The sequence below is a fragment of the Diospyros lotus genome, chromosome 13, assembly GCF_014633365.1.
Source record: "Diospyros lotus cultivar Yz01 chromosome 13, ASM1463336v1, whole genome shotgun sequence".
Lineage (NCBI taxonomy): Eukaryota > Viridiplantae > Streptophyta > Magnoliopsida > Ericales > Ebenaceae > Diospyros > Diospyros lotus.
The window spans coordinates 17166539-17184360 of record NC_068350.1 but is presented as its reverse complement, the minus strand read 5'-3'; the positions used below and the strand labels follow the sequence as shown (position 1 = coordinate 17184360).

Below are 17822 nucleotides of genomic sequence, written 5' to 3'. Positions count from 1 at the left end.
TAGATTTTTTATATTTTGGGTAAACTAATTCAAATATGGCATGTGGCATGTGGCATGCGTATGTTTAAGTGTTGACTATGAACCAAAACTCCTAAAAATCAAAATATTAAACCCCTTTATATTTGGTGATTCAAAATTTCAATTCTTAAAAGTTTGTTTATCCACAATAAAATTATAGATATTGATGATGCTGGATCGATCACCAAGGTCTGCCTCGAACCAAGTACTTGCAAGAGCGGTGCTTTAATCTCCCGGGAGGACTCCGACAGTCAAGTCAGTAGAAGAAGATATCCAAAATGAAAAATTACTCAGTAGTCAGATGCCCATACCTATAGAAGTTGACTTCTATTTATAGATGGCGTAAAGCTCACTTTAAAGAGATAAAATAACCTTTGAAATATGATATTGGAGAGAATCTCGGTTGACCAGGTCCTTCTTGTTCAAATCAAATCTAGGATGGAGATCCGGGGGACACGCGGTACTTCCTGAGATAGACACGCGGCAGTATTAGGTTGGTAGTCTCTAGGGGTAGTAAAGTAAATTTGCCCTTAGAAAAATATCTCCTCACCACTTGGCCCTCCCAACTCCCTGAGTTGTGCGGGTAAGGAGCTCGGATAACTGAAGGAGTAGTTATCCAAGTTGTTCCTGCTCTCCTGCAAAAAAGAGTTCTGCAAAAAATAGGGTTAGCTATCTCAAATATTGGGCTTGCTTCCCAACTCAATGTCACCTCACACTTCTCATGCCTCCAAAAAAACTCTATAAAAAGGGATGGATATGGTCCCCTCCTTCTAAGCATTCTTTGAATAAAGGCATTTTTGGAGTAGAGTAAGAGGTAAAAGATCTCTCCCCATTTTTTTTTTGGCCGAGACCACTGGTCTCGGCCTTGCTGGTTGAGGCCTCGCATCCCAGCCGCGCGCTTCGACTGCGCTGGCTGAGGTGCACGAGCTCGGCCGTGTTAGCCAAGGTACGCGGGCTCGGTCGCGCACCTCGGCTGCATTGGTTGACGTGCGCGGGTTCGGTCACGCGCCTCAGCTGCTCGGGCTGGGGCTGTGCGCCTCGGCCGCACCTGGCCAAGGCTGAGCCTACATGCTGGCTGAGGCCGCATGCCTCAGCCCCACGCCGTAACCCCTGGACCCTTTTTTTTTAGATCCCTTAACCCCTGCTTCTAATTGGTTTTTCTTGGTTGGCCTTTATGTGCAAGCTTCTCACGGGGTACGAGCGTTTTCAAGTTTGACAGGGGACGGACCGACTCCTTTCTAAGGGTTATCCTGTGCATTTTTCCGTTCGCTTTTGGAATTCTTCTCATCAGCCGGTATTCTCTTGCTTCATTTCTCTTATTTTCTATGATTTTTCGTTGTCTTTCTTTCCCATGTCTCGTTGTTTTAGTAAGTCAATCCCCATAATCTCCTTTAGCAACTCGGACGAGAGTAGTTCGGACTCTTCTAGCTTATCTAGCTCTTTATTTTCTCATTCTAGTTGCCAATAAGAGATGCCAAGACCTCACGGCCCCATCCTGATGCCTTCTCTTTTGATAACGACAATGACATAGAGTTAGAGGTCGATCGTAGCGGTCTCCCTGATGACCTAACCCATGCCTATTCCACCTTATCCGAGGACGAGGTCTCTGAACTCGTCCAAAAATATCGTCCAAAAATATCATCTCCCCATCAAGGGCTTTTGGTACACTGCACCCTCTAATCTTAGAGCCCATCAATCCCCTTCTAGTGGTTTAGCTATCTATGAGGCCTCTCTTGAAGCCAGGTATCGATTTCCTTTCGAAGACAACCTAGTTGAGATCTTTTGTCTCGTAGGATTATGTCCTTCTCAACTAGTGCCCAATGGGTGGAGGAGCTTAGTCGCCTTCGTTATATGTTGTCGGGAAAAAGGTATCATTCTCAGGGCGGAGCTCTTCTTAAAACTATTTTGCCTTGTATTTGTTAACAAGTCTAAATTTTGCTATTCCTTCATGGCATACCCTGGTTGTAAGTTCCTCGTAGATACCCCGTCTTCCTTGAAGGGTTGAAAAAATCGATTTTTCTTCATGGGTTCTTCCTCTCTTTCTATGGGTGTGCCCTCCGCCTGGCGTCAGTGTCCCTTTACAAGTTTTCCGCGCGAAATGTCCCCATTAGAGAGGAGAGATGCTGAGTTTTTGATGAGTCTGGAGCACATCAGCATCGCCAGATTAATCAATGAGCAAACTCTGTTTCTCAGGGGTGTGTGTCAATACCCATGCCCAGCAGCCGACATTCTCTTAGGTTGATTTTTTCAAACCTCTTGTTTTGCTTCATGTCTCTAATTTATGTGTGCTTTCCCCATCTTAACCCCATCTTATTTTGTCATGCTTTTCAGCCAAGATGATTGACGATGCGGAGCTATGGGGGACTGATAAGTAAGCCGCTGAAGAGGCCAAACGGGCTTGGAAGAATGCTAAGAGGCATACCAAAGACTCTCGTGTAACATCCCGCCTCGCCGGGCGTGTTACTATAAGGGTATTTTCGGGAATTTTTTTTTTTTTTTTTATAATTTCATCACGCGCAGTGCTTCATGAACAACCTTCACATACACATACCGGATCCCGAAAACCCCAGTCTTACCCGTTTAACTTAACAAGATTAATAATCTTAACAACCAAACGAGACATATCATAACGCAGCAGATACATTAACATCAAACACCGTGATTCTTACATAGTATTTCCATAACAAAATACGTAATATAGATAACCCAAATGACAAGAAGTTATTGTATAATTATTCATACACAAGCTAAAATACATACTAAAAACCCAAAAAGGTTACAACGACTATCAATCTAAGCACCAATGACCTTCAACTGGCCATGTCCTTGCCCTCGCAGCAATCCCTAGCTGAAACATTGAACGTTCCAGGGGCATAACCCAGTTAGATGACAAAACATCTAAATGACGGCATGAAACAGTTTACATAATGCATGAATGTAACGACCCATTAAAGGGCCCAGTATTTATTCAGGAATTATTTAATTAATTTTTCAAGTATTTGATTAAGAGATTTTGTCAATTAATTATTTAATGTGGCAATTTAGAGACTTTGAAGGAAAAGAATAGCATTTATTTCTTTTTAATGTTGAAGTTAAAGGAATTTGCCAAGGTGGCAATTTAGATTTTTAATTGAGAGAATAGCATTTAAATGGCATTTATTTTATGAAAATTAAATGCAAGGGCATGAAGGTAATTTTGGAGTTTTATTATTATTTGAGAGTTTTAATAATAATTTATGTATTATTATTATTGAAGTGAGATTATATATTTAAAGGAGAATGAGAATCCATGTATGAGATAGATTTGGATTGAGAGTCTCCTAGTTAGATTTGGAGAAGGAATCCAAGTTGTAGAAGAAGTGTGATCTAGGGCTTTATGTCTATATATAGAGCCCATTAGCTTAGCTTTTCTTCATGCCATGTGAAGAACAGAAAGGCCAAGAGATAGCTAAGGCTTGCTAGAGTCTTCGGGATCGCTCCAGGGTTCGATCAGAAAGTTCTATCAGGCAAGTATTCTTCATGTAAACCCTTCCATTATAGGTTCATATCAGTTTTTCAGATTATTCCAGTTCTTCATTGAGTTCTCAGATTTTATATCAGTAAGTAGAGACGTATATATATATATATATGCGTATAACAATGAAGTTATGAGCAAGTTTATTTAATCCTTATCCATTTTGGATTGGAAGTTCCATTAATCCTTATCCATTTTGGATTGCAAGTTCCATTAATCCCTATCCATTTTGGATTGCAAGTTCTATTAATCCTTATCAATTTTGGATTACAAGTTCCATTAATCCTTATCAATTTTGGATTGGAAGTTCCATTAATCCTCATCCATTTTGGATTGCAAGTTCTATTAATCATCATCCATTTTGGATTGCAAGTTCTATAAATCCTTATCCATTTTGGATTGCAAGTTCCATTAATTCTCATCCATTTTGGATTGCAAGTTCTATTAATCCTCATCAATTTTGGATTGCAAGTTCCATTAATCCTCATCCATTTTGGATTGCAAGTTCTATAAATTCTTATCCATTTGGATTGCAAGTTCTATAAATCCTTATCCATTTGGATTGCAAGTTCTATTAATCCTCATCCATTTTGGATTGCAAGTTCCATTAATCCTGATCCATTTTGGATTGCAAGTTCCATTAATCATTATCCATTTTGGATTGCAAGTTCCATTAATCCTTATCCATTTTGGATTGCAAGTTCCATTAATCCTCATCCATTTTGGATTGCAAGTTCCATTAATCCTTATTCATTTTGGATTGCAAGTTCTATTAATCGTTATCCATTTTGGATTGCAAGTTCTATTACTCTAAGTTCTAATATCCGGATACCTTGTATCGTATCCGGATGTATCTAAAGTTCTTCGAGTATGATATCCAGATGGTTTGTTTATACATCTGGAAAGGTCAAGATAATATCCGAATGTCTCGCCTGATATCCGGATGCCTCCCTCAAAAGTTGAATTTTTCATTCGAATAGTCCCTAGTTATATCTGAATGCATCAGTGAGATATCCGGATGACCAGAATCATATCCAAATGTCCTAGTTCATATCCAAATACTTTCCAACATATTCGAATAGCTTTTGCTTTGAATGTCAGTGTATCCGGATGAGCCTTCTTCATATCCGGATGTCTTTCATCATATCCGGATATCCTTCCTGATATCCGAATGACTTTTCCAGAAATCCAATTTAGCTTCCAATGAGTCCTAATTCAAGTTTAATTCAATTAATTTATTCAATACCTTCCAGCAATGAATTCATAAGCCAGAACATGACAAGTTAATCATACCCATACCCTAAATCATAGTTCATTGAATCTTTGTATTCTAATATATAGATGAAGATCATATCATGTTCAGCATTATTTTGTGAGATTACGTGCATACATTTTGGTATGAGCATTGAGCATGACTTTATATGGAGCACTACATATCGTGTGCCAGCATTTATGTGAGCATTACATTGCATTATGCGCGCCAGACGGCTTGTCTACGGGGATCCCATCAGTTTCAGTTTTAGCTCAGTTTATGAGTTGCTCGCCTGGTGGCAACCAGGGGGCTAGGGGCTTTGCCCACAGTATGTGCTTACAGTTTTTATGTATGCAGGTTTCAGATCAGTCGGGTATGTTTTATCAGATTATGTGGGCCTATGAGCCAAAGTTGCATACCTGCATTTAGTTTACAGTTTATGTGCATTACATTTTTATGAATGCAATCAGACAGTGATTATACAGTGCAAGTTCAGTGAGTTATTTATCAGTATCGATATTCTTCGATTCAGCTTCAGTATTCTTTACAGCTTATTACTTGCTGAGATTTTATAGCTCACCTTGTACTCTTCACCCATCCAGGTTCTAGTAGGGGAGTATTAGATGTGAAGCCTAGCAGCAGTGTTCAGTAATGTGTGTACGTGGAGCCGCTCAAGATAAAAGATGTCTGGGAGTCTGTTGAGTTTTATAGTGTTTTGTCAGTTTAGATTTATTTTACATTTCAACTGAGGGATTGTCCCTTAGTTAGAGTTTATGGTTTTTAGTCTATATTGACTCAGAGTTTTTATTTCAGTTGATTGAGATGTTCAGTCATGATATCAGATTTCAGTTTATCAGCCAGTTTATTTTATTATCCCCGTAGCACCTTTTCTCGATTAGTTCTAGGAGAGGAGGTGTTACAATGAAAGACATACGAGCATGGCATACACAGACAAAACGACATGCAATACGTCTATCTTGAGAAATCTCCCTGACATACTCAACCTCCCGTGGAAAATCCATTCCACACACCGTTGGGGTTGACCTTGCCGTGATATACTTAATCTCTCAAGTGCCCTACCGTGTCACTCGATCACTAGGATTAACCTTGTCCCATTCTCAAGAAGACCCCATCCCGTCCCACACGGACCCATCAATGACACGAAAATCAATACCCCGATGACATGAAAATCACACGCCATGCACCGACTCTTTTATAAGTAAAAACAGTTGATGCAATATACCACATGATCAATATACAAATGATGTCATATATACATGAATAAAACGCATAAGCATAGCATCCCGAGTTCTGGTCTCGAGTGCCCTACCATGTCACTCGTTCACCTGAACTCACTACACTCATACCAAGACATATCCAAAATAAGGGTAAAACTAGAGTCAATCCACTCACCTCGAATGTATTCGGATCGCCTCGATCCTCGTACACTGCCTCGATTTGCATGCCAAATCACAAACCTTTGAACTTGTACTCAACCCCGAGCCACGATACTTCCTAAACATCATATTTAATTAAGGAAGCATTAAAATCCATTTTCCTTAATTTTCCATAATTTCCTCTATTTTTCTCCCAATTTCCACCTTGATAATTCCAAAATAATTATTTCCTCAAACATTTTCCAAAATATTTCAACACCATAATTCCTAAAATATTTAAAGAAAAATACTAGAATTGAAATTACCGAATTGCCCTTTGTCACGCGCCTAGCGCGTGACTGCGCATGAAGGCTGGCGCGTGCAGCCACGCGCCATCATCTTTTCCAATTTTCCAGTCGACGACGGGTGCTCCGACGACCAAAATGAAGACACCCTCTTGAAGCCCACTTGAATTCAATCACAACCCCACCGGTTTCATGCCGAAAGGCCACCGAAAAACACCCGAAAAGGCGAGTTGCAGGTCCAGCAAGGCGGACCGCCTCCCTTTTCCGATTGGCTTCGAATAGCCTCCAAACGCGCACCAAACTTTACCAAACGCTCCAGATCCTCTCTCCTGGATGCGAGGGTCAAAATCCCTCTAACCATGCTCTTCGATTCTACCTCTAACCCACCCGATTTGAAGCTCCAAATTTTCAAAACCCTCGGCCACTTTGCTCTTATTTATACCTATTTTCTCGGTCGAAAATATCCAAATCTTGGTTAATCTTATCCCTTAGGCACCATATCTAGCCTTTAACACCCTCGAATAGCCCTAAATCATGAGGATAATCCTTCAAAAATCTCGGCTAGATTTTCAGTCGCTTTCTCCATTAATTCCGGTCACAACTTGACCAATTCCGGCTAATGGACACCACCCAATGCCTCCCCAGGCCGTATACCACCTTCCCCAGCTACCCCTCGACCGTCCCATCACTGAAAACGACGACCACGTGTGATGGAAGGCAACGACTGACTTCCCTGTTGTGTTCACACTGTCCAATTTTTGCTAAATTGCACTTCAGCCCCCTAATTTCTTCAAATAACTTTTATGCCCTTTTCATGACACCCCTGACCTATCTAACATCATCACTAAGGCCCAAAAGTTTAGCATTCTTCATTTGATCCTCGAAACTTCCAAAAAATTATCGTTTCGACCTCCCTTGGTCAAATTTAGAAAATTACACTTAGGCCCAGTTGCCCGTTTTGACCTTAAATCCCTTCGTTTCAACCCAAAATCGCTTAAGGGTTGTTCTATACATAAAATATAGGTCATTGACACTCTCCGTTGATTTTTTGGATATCTCGAACGTCAATTTGGTTTTCTCAGCTTGGTCGATAGTTGTACCGAAAACTGTTTCCAATCCCGCTTCTTTCATCACTAAAAATCATAATTCGAATCACTTGTCGATACTATACCATTTTCATTGGCTATCTAGGGTTCGGGGTACTCCCTCTAGTTGATTCGATCATATAAAGTTGCGTTAGTGTACCCTATAGCCTTATTATTTTGATAATTCCACTTATATCCTTTATAAAATACCATTTATAGCCTTAAATTATTCCTGGGTATTACATCTCGTCTCCCACCTCGGCATAAAAAATTGAAGGCCTCTAGGTCCTGCTCTGTCACGCCTTTGTCCAGACCCGAGGTAGGGGACTCTTAAGGCACCGAGCACTTTTCTAACATGATCCAGGAGGATGAGGCCTCCATCCCCGCCCGGGCTCTTCACCAGTCGAACTGGAAAGTCCATGAGTCAGACCATAGAAGTGAGGCTTGGGTGGCGACTCAGCTTATCCAGGGTCTACCGACTCAAGCGGATATGGAAGAGGCTGCAGATTTGACTTCGGAGACCTTGGAGTCTTGCTACTGCAAGGGCTTAGTTCAGGTTAGTTTCTCGGCCCCTTAACGTCGAGAACTTTGGGCCCCCACATTCTAATTTTTTGCTATTTGAATACAGAGTATTGTCGCTCAGAATGAGCTCTAGAGGCGCATGGCGAGGAACTCTCAAAAAATGCTTGAGTTGGATTATACCCTTGCAGACTACCATAGGACCATCGAGCAACGGGATAAGGATCTGAGGGCTCAACATCAACGAGTAGCAGAGTTAGAGACGTGTCTCCAAGGGCTCAAGATTAGCCGCCATACAATGGAGGAAAAGTTGGGACAGTCTCAAGAGCGTATCCGGGAGCTAGAAGAGAGATATGCAAACCCTACCCAGCTTCCTAAGGTGAAAGGATTTATCAGACCAGAGTTGCAAGGTGTCTGGAAGAAAGGCTTCCTTCGTTGCAAGGAGGAAGTGCAAAAAGCCTGCCCTGACTTTGACTTTTCCCCCGTTAAATCCATGGATGACGTGATCGCTAAGCTCACCCGAGCATCATCTTCCTAAGCCTCCGCCATCGAATTAAAGGAGTCCGAAGAAGAAGCCTAGTTGCTAGTTTTAGCCCCATATGTATTTTCTTGCCTTGAGCTCGAGTTGTACTAGTCCCTTGTCACTTTGTTGAATAAAGCTCCTTTGAAGATATGTTTCTGTAATAGCCCGAGTTGGGTGGTCTCTGTTATTTGATATCTTGCAGCCCCTTTGTAACTCTCATGTTGGCATGGCGGAAGGTATTGTTCCCCTCGGTTCCTTTTCATTAGGGGTGGTCCCCTAGGGTCACATTTGCCCCATTTTATTTTTAGCCCTTAAAACTTTGATATGGAGGTGGGGCCTTAGGAGTCTCTTTCGAGACCCCTTAAGTCGACTTCTTTAGGGGTCATCTCCACCCCCCTAGCCTTTTTTTCCATTGTACTTAGGGGTGGTCCCCTGGGACCATATCTGGCCCATTGCTTTTTCCTTTTTCTTTTGTTCCCTTAGAAGGATCCCATATAATAAAAAGTTGCAGATATAAAAAGAACATAATGAGATTTTATTGAGAAAATACGTAGCTCCAACATCCTTGGGGGTATCCTACTATTGATAAAATTTCCTCATGTTCTAAATATTCTAGGTATTCTTTATAAGAGTGTCGTCCATGGTCTCGAGCCGGTATGCCCCGGGGCTGAGGGTCTCGACAACCCGATAGGGGCCTTCCTAAGTTGGCGACAATTTGTTAGAATCTCGGGGGTTGCTAACACTTGCTCGTCGAAGGACTAGATCACCAGGTAAGAAACTCCGAGCTTTCACCCTCCGATTGTAGTACCTCTCGATCCATTGATTATAAGCCACCTGACAAACCCTTACTTCATCCCGAAGCTCCTCCACTGTATCCAAGTTATTCCTTAAGCCTTGCTCACTGGACTCTGGGTCAAAATGCTCCACTCTAAAAGTTGGGATTCCAATCTCTATCGAAATAAAGGCTTCTAAGCTGTAACATAAGCTGAATGGGGTCTCCACAGTGGACCCCCTCCTTGTGGTCTGATAAGACCAAAGGATGCTCGGTAACTCGTCCACCCAGCTTTCATCTGCCTTGTTGACCCAGGCTTTCAATCCATGGAGCATAGTCCTATTGGCAAGCTCAATCTATCCGTTAGCCTGTGGAGGAGCTACAGAGGTGAAGTGCTGCTTGATCCCCAACTCTTGACACCATTCTTTGACTGTCCAATCTGTAAATTAGGTCCCATTATCTGAAAAAATTACCCGTGGGATCCCAAATCAACAAACCACATTCTTTCATAAAAATTGCTTCACTTTTTGCGCAGTGATAGAGGCCAGCGGCTCGGCTTCTATCCACTTGGTGAAGTAATCTATAGCGGCAATCAAAAATTTAACCTGTCCCACAGCAGGCGGGAACGGACCCAGAATATCAATCGCCCATTGGGAGAAGGGGCACGGTTGAACCAGCTGGGTGAGCATGGCACTAGGAACATGGATTAGGTTGGAGACCGGTTGGCATCTTTCACATTTCTTGACCAGCTGCTCGGCATCAAACACCATAGTCGGCAAGTAATACCCTTGTCGAAGGGCCTTCTGATAAAGAGTCTGGGCTCTTATGTGATTCCCACATATTCCCTCATGGATCTCTCTCAAAATATAGTCAGCTTCGCGTGGTCTCACGTACTTCAAGAGTGGTTGAATGAAGGATCTCTTATACAACTCTTCGTTGATTAGTATAAACTTCTAAGCCCTCATTTTTACCTCATGAGCCTCTAAATCATTCTCCGATAGCTTTCCGTCTTTCAAATAACTAACAAAGGAATCCAACTAACTTGGTTCTAGGTCGAGACATAGCTGCTCCATGACCTCGTCAATGCTTCTCTAGGGTAGTGTCTCGATAAAAATCTGCTGGGAATTGGTTGGGAAAAAGGCCAACGCGATCCGGGATAAGGTGTCTGCTTCCACATTCTAGGATCGGGGCACATGCTCTATATTCACAGATCTGAAATAACTCATCAATTCCTGAACAAAAACTAGATATTTGGACATGTGGTCCTCCCTGGCCTCATATTCTCCCTTCACCTACTGAACCACCAGGTTAGAATTAGACTGTACATTCAGATGTCTCACCCCGAGCTGTGCGGCGAGCCTCAAACCAACTATAAGAGCCTCATACTCTGCCTCATTGTTGGACACCCAAAACTCAAAATGTAAAGCATATAGCCAAGACTGACCCTCGGGGCTCTTAATCATCAGCCCCGCTCCACCACCCCTAAAGTTTAAGCTGTCGTCCATCTCCAGCATCCATGGTCTTAGGCTGTCATCTAATGATCCTCCAAGCTAAAATCCTTCGACAATGAAGTCTGTTAAAGTCTGGGCTTTAATAACCGAACGGGGCTTATACTCTATGTCGAATGCTGTTAACTCCATTGACCACTTCAATATTCTCCCTAAGAGCTTCGGCTTCCCCAAAACCTGCCTTAAAGGTTGGTCAATAGGCACGATGATAGAGTGCGCTTGGAAGTAGGGTCGCAACTTCCTTGTTGAGATGACCAGGGAAAATGCTAATTTCTCCATGGGGGAATACCGAGCCTCTGCCCCAGATAATCATTTGCTCATGTAGTATACTGGCCTCTGCCTCTTATTCTCTTCGCACACCAATACTGAGCTCATTGCCTCCTCTACTACGGCCAAGTAGAGGTATAGCGACTCACCCGTCTTGGGCTTGGTGAGGACTGGCGGTGATGCCAGACATTCCTTGAGCTCATTGAAGACCTCCTGGCACTCGATGTCCCAGACAAACTCCTTGGTCCTGGATAGGGCTTTGAAGAAAGGGAGGCCTTTTTCTACTAACTAGGAGAGAAATCTCCCTAGAACCGCTATTCTTCCCGTGAGTTGTTGGACCTCCTTAATGCTTCTTGGGTTCAACATTTCTAGTATCGCTTTAATCTTCTCAGGATTCACCTCGATCCCATGATGGTGCACACGATATACCCAAGGAACTTCCCTACAGAGACACCAAAAGCACACTTAGTGGGATTAAGCTTCAATTGAAACCTGCGCATGGTTTTGAAACACTCTTCCAGATCTGTTGGATGCTCCTCTGCCAGCAAGCTTTTTACTAGCATGTCATCCACATAAGCCTCCATGTTGCAACCCAACTGGTCATGAAAAAGCCTATTTACTAGGTGTTAGTATGTAGCCCCTGCGTTCTTTAAGCTGAAAGGCATAACAATATAGCAATAGGTGCCCCGGTCAGTAATGAACGTCGTCTTCTTCTGATCTTCCTTATGCAACGAGATCTAATGATATCCCTGAAAATCATCTAGAAAAATCATGAGGTGGTATTCAGCCGTGCCATCAATTAGGGCATCGATCTAGGGAAGTGGGTAACTATCTTTCGGATAAGCCTTGTTAAGCTCAGTGAAATTAATAAATAACCTCCACTTACCTTCTCCCTTGGAGACAAGAACCACATTGGCGAGCCACTCTGGATAATCGACCTCTCGAATATATTGTGCTGCCATAAGTTTTTCCATCTCGGCCTCTATAGCCCTTGCTCTATCCGGGGCAAAATTCCTCTTTTTCTGTATAACAGGTTAGTATCCCTACTTCACTCCCAAACGGTGCGTCATCACTTCTGGGTTTATGCCAGGAATGTCATGGACTGGCCATGCAAAATTATTCGCATATTGGCGAAGAAGGGATACAATCCAAGTTCGAAGAGGGTCTTTCAAGTGGGCGCTCACCTTTACACATCTATTGAGTTGGTCTGGGTGTAATGGCACCTTTATGAGCTCATCCACCGGCTCAACAGTCTTTGGGTTCTTTGGACCCTCCAGTAAAAGACTGATAGTGGCAGGAGGGGAAATCCCGACCTCTCCCACCTTAAGGCCTTATCCCCGTCCAGAATTTTCCTGGGGTTCTGACTGCTCCTGCATGATACCCTTAGCCGTGTTGAGGATGCCATGTAGCACTCCCGAGTGGACCTTAGGTCTCTTCTGACTTCTACAACCCCAGGAACAGTGAGAAACTTAAGCACCATGTGGTAAGTACTTGGCAAGGCCCATAAAGCATTAAGTCCCGATCTTCCCAGGATCATATTGTAGGCCGAGAGGACCTCCGCCACCAAAATATCACGACTCGGATAGACCGAGAACCCTTTCCAAGAGTTAACGAGAGCTGGAACATACCGTCCACATATACCACCTCCCCGTCGAATCCAATCAAAAGGACACAAGCTGGCTTCAACTATTCCATCTTGTATCTCATGCCTAAGAAGGCTTGTCGATATAAAACCTCATAAGAGCTCCCTAGGTCCACGAGGATCCACTAAAGCTTTTTCCAATTTTGTTGTGATGACCAGTGGATCATTAGAAATCGGATACCCAGGCAAGTCGTCATCTATAAAGGAGATAACATCCCCTAGTCGAGCCCTCTTGACTCCCGCGTTTCGATGCAGATTAGAAATTTCCCCCGACTCCTTTCCTGGCATTACCCTAGTCGCTAGAGTATGAAAAATTAAATGTTGTGGAGGACTCCCCTCCCCCTGACGACTCTCTCTCCTGGGTGGGGTTCTAGTCCTACACCTTTCTTGGGATCTACCACGTCTACGAGGGGGGCTCCTTGATCTCTGACGTTCACCCTTTTGTGGCTCAGTATCCTTAGTCATGAACCTTCTTAGGAAACCCCGATTGATGAGCTCCTGAATCTCTTCTTTCAACTGATGGCACTCCTCTGTGTCATGTCCATGATCTCGATGGAATCGACAATACTTGTCTTTACTCTTTTTGTTAGCCGGGGCCTTCATAGGTCTCGATTTTTTCAAATAATCCTTATTCTCAATTGTAGCCATGATCTTAACTCGAGGAGTATTAAGCAGGGTGAACCTGACTGGACTCCATCGGGGGCCCGACCTTTCCCCTCATCGGCTCAGTTTATCTTTAGGCTTCTACTCCCTATTCTGAATTTTCTTCTCTTTCTTGTCCGAGTACTCAATTCTCCTAGCTCGCATTACCTCCTTGGCATTAATGTACTTGGTGGCTCGACTCAAGATCTTCGTGAACGTCTAGGGAGTCCTCTTAGCCATTGACTAGGTAAAAGGGCCAACCCTCAAGGCATTCTAAAAAGCCACCATAGCAATACTTTGATCAAGATTCTCAATGCTCAATGCCTCCATATTAAATCTGGCCACAAAATCTGTTAATGACTCCCCTTGGTTCTACTTGAGATTCACAAGGGTCATGATTGACCTTCAGTGCCTTCGGAGGGGAGCGAAATGAGCCAAGAACTTGTTCTGAAGCTATCCGAAGTTAGCAATCGACCGGTGTGCCAGACTTGAATACCAGGCCCTTGCATGTCCTTCCAAAGTGGCCAGGAAGACTCTACACCACATTGCATCAGGGGCTACCTAGACCATTATGTGAGAGGCGAAGAGATTCAGGTGGTCAGCAGGATCAGTTTTGCCTCCATATGGCTTAATGGATAGGATTCGAAGGCACTCAAATGGTATAATTGACATGATCTCCCGACTTAGTGGTTGATTGGAAATAATGTCATGTGGCTCTTCCTCCCTCCGCCTCAACTCTGCAATATCCCTCTCCAAATGCCGCAAACGTCTTTTTCGCTAGGCCCCTCCGGCCCGTGCATAATCGGGACTAGAGAACTCCTCTTCCTCAGAGCCCGGCCTTCCATACTCGCCACGCTTAGAGGGTTCACTCCTTCTCTCGTCCCGATAAGACTCCTTCCCACCACAAGGGGATCCACCACCTTGGAATTCTCTATGACTAGAGTGGCAGTCCCTCTAGTGCCGGCTGTCGTGGTTAGAGTACTCCTCTTATCTCACCTCTGGAGGCTGCTATTGGGTTAAAAAGGTGTTGAGCAATTCCATCAAGCGTTGGACTTGTCCTTCTGACTGAGCGACATGATCTTGTGATGGCGAGGGATTCGGGTGATGACCCCCTACAGGGCCATTCTCGGATGGGTGGTTTTGACTCTAATCTGGGACGGGTTGGGTATTAGCCGCTCGCGGTGGATTTCTTCTTGTCACCATAATAGGGGCAACTTGAGCTCGTCTAAGGTACTCGACGAACAAGAGTAGATAGAGCAACCGGCCCCATGGTAGGCGCCAAATGATGATATTGGACCTATCATCGAGGTCTGCCTCGAACCAATTACCTACAAGGGCAGTGCTTTAATCCCCCGGGAGGACTCCGACGGTCAAGTCAGTAGAAGAAAATACCCGAAATGGAAAGTCACTCAGTAGCTAGATGCCCATACATGTAGAAGTTGACATCTATTTATAGATGGCGTAAAGCTCACTTTAAAGAGATAAGAAAACCTTTGAAAGAGGACGTTGGAGAGAATCTTGGTTAATCTAGTCCTTCTTGTTCAAATCAAATCTAGGATGGAGATCCGGGGGACACTCAGGCTTCCTGAGATAGAGACGTGATAGTACCAGGTTTGTAGTCTCCGGAGGTAGTAAAGTAAATTTGCCCTTAGTAAAATATCTCCTCACCAGAAATTTATATTAAAAGAATAACTAAATTTCAATGGGTCAATTAACTCCACTAGAAACACTATCTATGGCTCAGTTTCATAATCACATTGTCTCCCTACATTTGTAAATAGTTTTTAACAATTTTTATATTTTCAAAATGCCTTTCATTCTCTCTCTCTCTTTAAATAGTATTTATTAATTAAGATATAGATTTCAAACTTTTGTTATTTTCAATATATTTGTTAAACTTATCTGATAACTCTTGAAAAGAAAAAGTCATGTGACTTCTTATTTGAATTTTTCTAGATATGCTTATCTTTTTCCCTCACTCAAGAGAAGCATATTTTAGTCCTTATCGATAAGAAAAAATGACATTTGTGTGATTTAGTACATTCCAAAAAATTTAACATATAGTTTGACAAAAATCTTAGAATGCTTTTCAATCTTATTTTAACCATTTCAATCTTAGTTCAGAAAACATTCCAATCTTATTTTAATACAACCTTATTTTACTCATTTTAACAAACACTACTATAATGTAATAAGGTTGACTCTAACAATGGAAAAATCTACTCATCAAGCCAAAAAAGAGAGCCAAATCCACAAATCCAATTCCAATAGTGCTCAATATAGCTATTTCCCATCGCAAAAAATTTGGCAAACTTGAAAAGTCTCGCCACAATTGGTAATCGAAATCTTGCCAACCCTCCTCGTCATCTCTCCCCCCACCCCCTCCCAATGGCCATTAACACTGTAAGAGGATAATCGGACGCAATGAAGGCGAAATTGACCGAAGAAAAGACTTTGAAGAGATGGCGACAGTAGATCCAAAAAAGACGAGTTGCAGGCGCAACAAGCGAGTTGTAAACACCAGTGGAGGTGGTGGTGACGACAAGCAGAACCAGCGGCGGCGGCGGAGATGGCGTCTTCTTCGGCTTCCAGCAAATCTAGCCTGGTTTGTGACTTTGGATGTTTCGTATTTTTTTTTTTTTTTTGTATTGGATGAGTGATATTGTGTATTTGTGATTTAATTATTAATTTGTGTATTTGATTATTGATTTTGTTATGTGCGTATTTGATTATTTTGTATATTTGATTATTAATTATATATATGTGTGTATCTGATTATTTTGTATATTTGGTTATTAATTTTGTATATGCGTGTATTTGATTATTTTGTGTATTTGATTGTTGATTATGTGTATATATGTATCTGATTATTTTTTGTATTTAATTATTGATTTGTGTATTTGATTATTTATTTTGTATATGTGTGTATTTGATTATTTTGTGTATTAAGTGTTCAAAGATAATCCCATGTTTAGATTAAATGAATTCCTAAACAAAATGTGACCAGTTATCTAAATTAGAGATAACTGTGTTGAATATATTTATATTTTTTTATACAAAATTATACACTAATAAATTACATGTTTAGATTGAGTTGATTAATAAATAAATGAAATAGAGAGGAGAACATGGAGTGTTGTTACATCAAACACAATTTTGAGGCAAAATTAGAATACTGAGCGAATTATTTATAATATAATAGGAAGCAAGATAGAGATTACTGTAAGAGTTAGTCTAATAAAAACAACAACAAAATTTTACAAATTAAAAAAAATAAAGAGAGTCTTATTGCTAATGAAGGATTGTCGCTGCTATAATTTAACTCTACCTCGAATTAAAAAAAAAAAAAGAATATATAGAAAGAGAGAAAGTCGTGTCGATCGTCAATGGGCTTCACCGTTGCCTCAATGGTTACGATAAGGTTCCCTATGGTGATTGTCCCTTCTATGAGTGTCTCTATATATTGTGCTAATGGTCTATGCATTGACTGTAGAAGAAAAGATGAGGGAAAGAGTTGGGACAATTTTACGTCATTCGGAATAGAAGGAATCACTTAGGAGAATGAGAGGTGTAACACCTTTCTCTAGGGGTGAGCAGGGGTTCGGGTAAAAATAATTAACTGAACATAACCAGTTCAAGTTGGTCGGTTCAATTTTTGCCTTAAAGTGGTTCAATTCGGTTAGTTTTGCCAAGGAAATTGGTTCTTCAATTCGGTTCGATTTTTTGGTACGAATAGCCAAAAAAATCGAATCGACCAATATTGTAAATGATGTCATTTTATGTCTGGTAGATAGCACTTGAAAGAAAAGAAAAGAGGAAGAACCGACTCATACCAAACACTGAGCTTTCTATTTGGTCTTCACTCTTCAAAGCTTTCGACAATTTCGAACCCTAACCCTAAGTAACCTCATCGTGAGGTCATCGGAACCATTCGTCATCACTGTCGACTTTGGTCCTCTGCCTTTGGTCTTTTCGTCATCCCTTTGCCTTCGTCTCCTTTATCCTATCTTTTTCAAGAGACCGAGAATGATTCGATTTCGAACCCTAACCTTAACCTCACCTTACTGTTTTGTTGGCTTCGATCGGCCACCTTCGACCTTCCTTTCGTCCCTTTGGGTCTTCCTTGTTCCTTGCTTGTTCACCCTAAACCCTAAACTAGCAGTCCACACTCCACAAAGACAGAGTTATAGATGTGAGTTTGAGAATTTCCTTGTTTTGTTGGTTTTTTTGTGTAGATTGAAATTCCTTTGTTTCTTTGCACTATGGTAGTGATTAATAATTAGATATAATTTTTGCAAGACTTTGTTGTTGCGTAGATTTTCAATCCATTGATGTTTAAATTTTCTGATGTTGTCTAGTTGATGCTTAAATTTTCTTCTTCTTTCATACATTTTCTTTT

The 17822-nt window shown here is 41.9% G+C and overlaps 1 protein-coding gene across 1 annotated transcript; it reads right to left on the bottom strand.

Annotated features, from left to right (window-relative positions):
* Positions 1–12874: 12874 nt before the first annotated feature.
* LOC127788080 (uncharacterized) lies at positions 12875–13429 on the bottom strand. Its single transcript, XM_052316197.1, has one exon. The coding sequence runs from the start codon at positions 13427–13429 to the stop codon at positions 12875–12877; it is 555 nt and encodes a 184-aa protein (XP_052172157.1).
* Between the last annotated feature and the right edge of the window lie 4393 nt (positions 13430–17822).

Bases quoted from the DNA above. Each gene is read 5' to 3' on its own strand.
- LOC127788080 (XM_052316197.1), bottom strand. From the start codon at position 13,429: ATGGCTACAATTGAGAATAAGGATTATTTGAAAAAATCGAGACCTATG.